We start from the raw sequence: 3,337 nt of genomic DNA, 5'->3' as shown, positions 1-3,337 counted from the left end.
TACTTGCAAGTTTTGACATGTGAATATATTATTTGTCGTGGGACTTGTTATAGCTTAAATACCATTACTTTTTCATCGTTATGAGACATTCTTTGATCAAATATTGGATGTGTAAAATACCATGCTTGAAAATAGATTTTTCGCTTTTTATCACCATCTTGTTTTCAAATGATAAACATCAATTATGAAATTAATTTTACATCCATATTGTGTGACAAACTAATTAAGGTCTCTTTCTCTATGCGCTTACCCCCACACACACACATATATAACTATCACATCAAGAACTGTATTTCGAGGATTATTATTACAGCATCAAGTTTTTCTATTTAACCACCATTCCCATCCCATGGGATACAACAATGCTAGAAGCTAGCATTCCACAAGATTGTTACTACTTCTTTATAAAGGTATTTACAAACCAATCATGCTTCCTTGCGATCACCCATTGTCCAATAACAATTCCAATTACAAATCCACACCCATACCCGATCACAACTACTTTCCACCCAAATTCAAATGAAGACACAAAACCTTGATTTCGTTCAAACGTTAATGTTGGATCAGGTAAAGGCAAAGAATCTCCACATGCTTTTGACAATGGCCTTCCGCACAATCCTGGGTTACCATCAAATGAACTGTTCGGAAATGCCTCAAATTGATTTCCATGTGGTATGGGACCTGTGAGACAATTGTTGAACACTTTAAAAATCGCTAGGAAGGTGAGTTGGGCGAGCTGTGGGGGTATTTCTCCAAACAACTTATTTTGAGAAAGATCCAATGATTCTAGTTCTGTCAAGTTTGCCAACGATGATGGGATATGACCGGAGAGAGCATTGTTGGAGAAATTGAGAATGTGTAGTCCTTTTAGATTTCCCACTACTTCTGGAATTTCTCCTTCAAATCTGTTGCATGATAAATCAATGACTATGAGTTCATGTTGGATCCTCTCATACTCCAACTCTATACCTCTGGTTAGTGTTAGTGGTAGTGTAAATGAGAAATGGATGCCAGCATAATCGTAGTCCATGTATTGCGACTTGTGTGCACCAAACAATTTCATGGCGTTCCACTGTTTGAAGCATTCTGTAGGCAAATCTCCAGAGAAATTGTTTTCAGAGAGATCGATGATATGCAAGTTGGGGAATGTGCAATTGATTTTGATATTTCTTATTGCACCGTAAAATCCATTAGAGCGAAGAATGAAAATCTTCAGCTCAGTTAGAGTTTCTAACCATGAGGGAAAGGTATCACGGATCTTATTGTAACCAACATCAAGATGCCCTAACTCCTTACAATTGGCCAATGATCTTGGGAGCCGACCTTGTAATTGGTTTTGACTCAAGTCGATCATCCTTAAGCTGCACCCTTTTGCCCATGCATCTGGGATGGTTCCACCAATGTTATTGCTTCGTAGTCCGAGTGCTTTCAAAGTCTGGCTTAAGTTGCAAAAACATGGATGCAACAGGCCTCTCAAATTGTTAAATGAGAAATCAAGTGAAGAAAGTGAACTTCGATTGCAAAACAATGGCGAGACTTCTCCTGTAAAAGCATTATTCCTGACTAGATAAATATTGATAGATGGTGGTGGAATTGGGAGGGATCCACGTAGCCTGTTATTCTGAAGGTTGAATTCATATAGATTAGGCCAAGGAAGAACATCACGAGAATTTTCAAAGCCCGTGAGAAAGTTGTTAGAAAGATATAAATATTGAATAGATGGTGCAACATCTAGAGGAATCGAGAATGTTCCTTGTAGCATGTTATTGTCAAGGTCCAGTGTTTTTAGATTTGGCAAGTGAAGGAGATCTTGAGAATTTTCAAAACCCGTGAGAAAGTTGTTAGAAAGAATTAAACCTTCAAGGTTTTCTTTACTTGCATTAAACATCGATTTGGGTATTATACCTTGAATATTGTTTACTGATAGATCTAGATGCACAAGTTTTTTTTGGTTTTGTAGGAAATTTGGCAACTTTGTTAAGTTGAGAAAAGACAACAGTAAAAATTGTAAATGTGGAAAAGTGTGATTAGAACTGGCTTTGGTGAGGAATGACAAATCATCGAACGAGTTCCTTGAGAGGTCCAGATAAGTGAGTTGGGTAAGGTTCCAGAGGGAGTTTGGGATCGATCCAGAGAAATTGCAATAAGCAATATTTAAGACCTCTAAGGAATTAAGGTTTCCGATTGAAGCTGGTAGTTTAGCAGAGAAACTTGTGTAATAAAGCGATAAAGCTTGAAGGACAATGCTGGAATGAAATTCTGGCAACTGACCAGTGAGATCTTCATTGTATCCTATCCTAAGGTCCCGTAGTTGTGGTAGCTGAAAAATTCGAATTGGGAACTCCCCATACAGTCCACAACCTACTAACGTTAGAGCCTTCAAAGAAGACAAATTTGCCAAGCTCTCAGGTACTATGGACGATATGTTGACTTCACTAAGAAGAATCTTTTCTAGGCGGGTTAGGTTTTGGACTAACCTTGCTAGACTTCCAATATGTAAATCATGATTGTTATAAGAAAGATCCAGAGATGACAACTTGGAGAGGTATGAAACTTCAGAGGGGACTTCTCCTGAAACATGAGAATAGCTGAGATTAAGATATGTCAGCCTTGAAAGATTGCCAATTGTAGATGGGATTTTAGAGGAATTGAAGTGATTAAAAGCAAGATTAAGGCTTCGAAGATTAGAAAGGCGGAAGAGGCTGCTGTTGGAGTTGATAGAACCATAGAGACAACCGTCACTAAGGTCAAGGCCAATAACATGACTTGTGAGGGGGTCGCACTCAACGCCAACCCATGATGAGCAGCAATCTGATCTACCATGTTCTACTTCTACACTCCATGATGCAACCTTGGGATAGCTAGACGAAGTTATACAAGTATCATTGTCTATGATAAAGCTATCCTTGAATTGCATAAGAGCTAAGCTCTCATCTTGATGACAAAGTGGCTGCAGAGAAGACAAAGAGGCTGTGAGTAAAAGAAGGAACAGCACTAAGAGATTAGAGAAGAGAAAGCGCACACATGTAGGCATGGTTTCAAACTAAAAATGTTTTAAAGTGTTGAGATGGTGAGAAAAGAAGAAGCGAAGGGCTTATATAGTAAGTACTGCTCAAGCAACGATGCAAGTGGAAGGGGTAGGAAACTTCATAATTAATTTGTTGTGGAAAAGAAAGGAAACTTACGACTGATATCAGTCAACACATTCATTTTAATTTTTAATTTAATTATTATCTTGATTTTTTTATGGGATCCTCATTGGTCGTCATTTTGTTTTTCTCAACAAAGAATAATTTATAACCTGGAAAAAGGAAATGAAAATTGTATTAAAATTGTT

The 3,337-nt window shown here is 37.8% G+C and overlaps 1 protein-coding gene across 1 annotated transcript; it reads right to left on the bottom strand.

The window, feature by feature from the left end:
* Positions 1-269: 269 nt before the first annotated feature.
* LOC122306843 (receptor-like protein 9DC3) lies at positions 270-3,054 on the bottom strand. Its single transcript, XM_043119363.1, has one exon. The coding sequence runs from the start codon at positions 3,032-3,034 to the stop codon at positions 395-397; it is 2,640 nt and encodes an 879-aa protein (XP_042975297.1). The 5' UTR covers positions 3,035-3,054; the 3' UTR covers positions 270-394.
* Between the last annotated feature and the right edge of the window lie 283 nt (positions 3,055-3,337).

This window comes from Carya illinoinensis, chromosome 4 (assembly GCF_018687715.1).
Source record: "Carya illinoinensis cultivar Pawnee chromosome 4, C.illinoinensisPawnee_v1, whole genome shotgun sequence".
Lineage (NCBI taxonomy): Eukaryota > Viridiplantae > Streptophyta > Magnoliopsida > Fagales > Juglandaceae > Carya > Carya illinoinensis.
The sequence above is the reverse complement of the archived record's forward strand: the minus strand, read 5'-3'. Positions and strand labels throughout refer to the sequence as shown.

Bases quoted from the DNA above. Each gene is read 5' to 3' on its own strand.
- LOC122306843 (XM_043119363.1), bottom strand. From the start codon at position 3,034: ATGCCTACATGTGTGCGCTTTCTCTTCTCTAATCTCTTAGTGCTGTTC.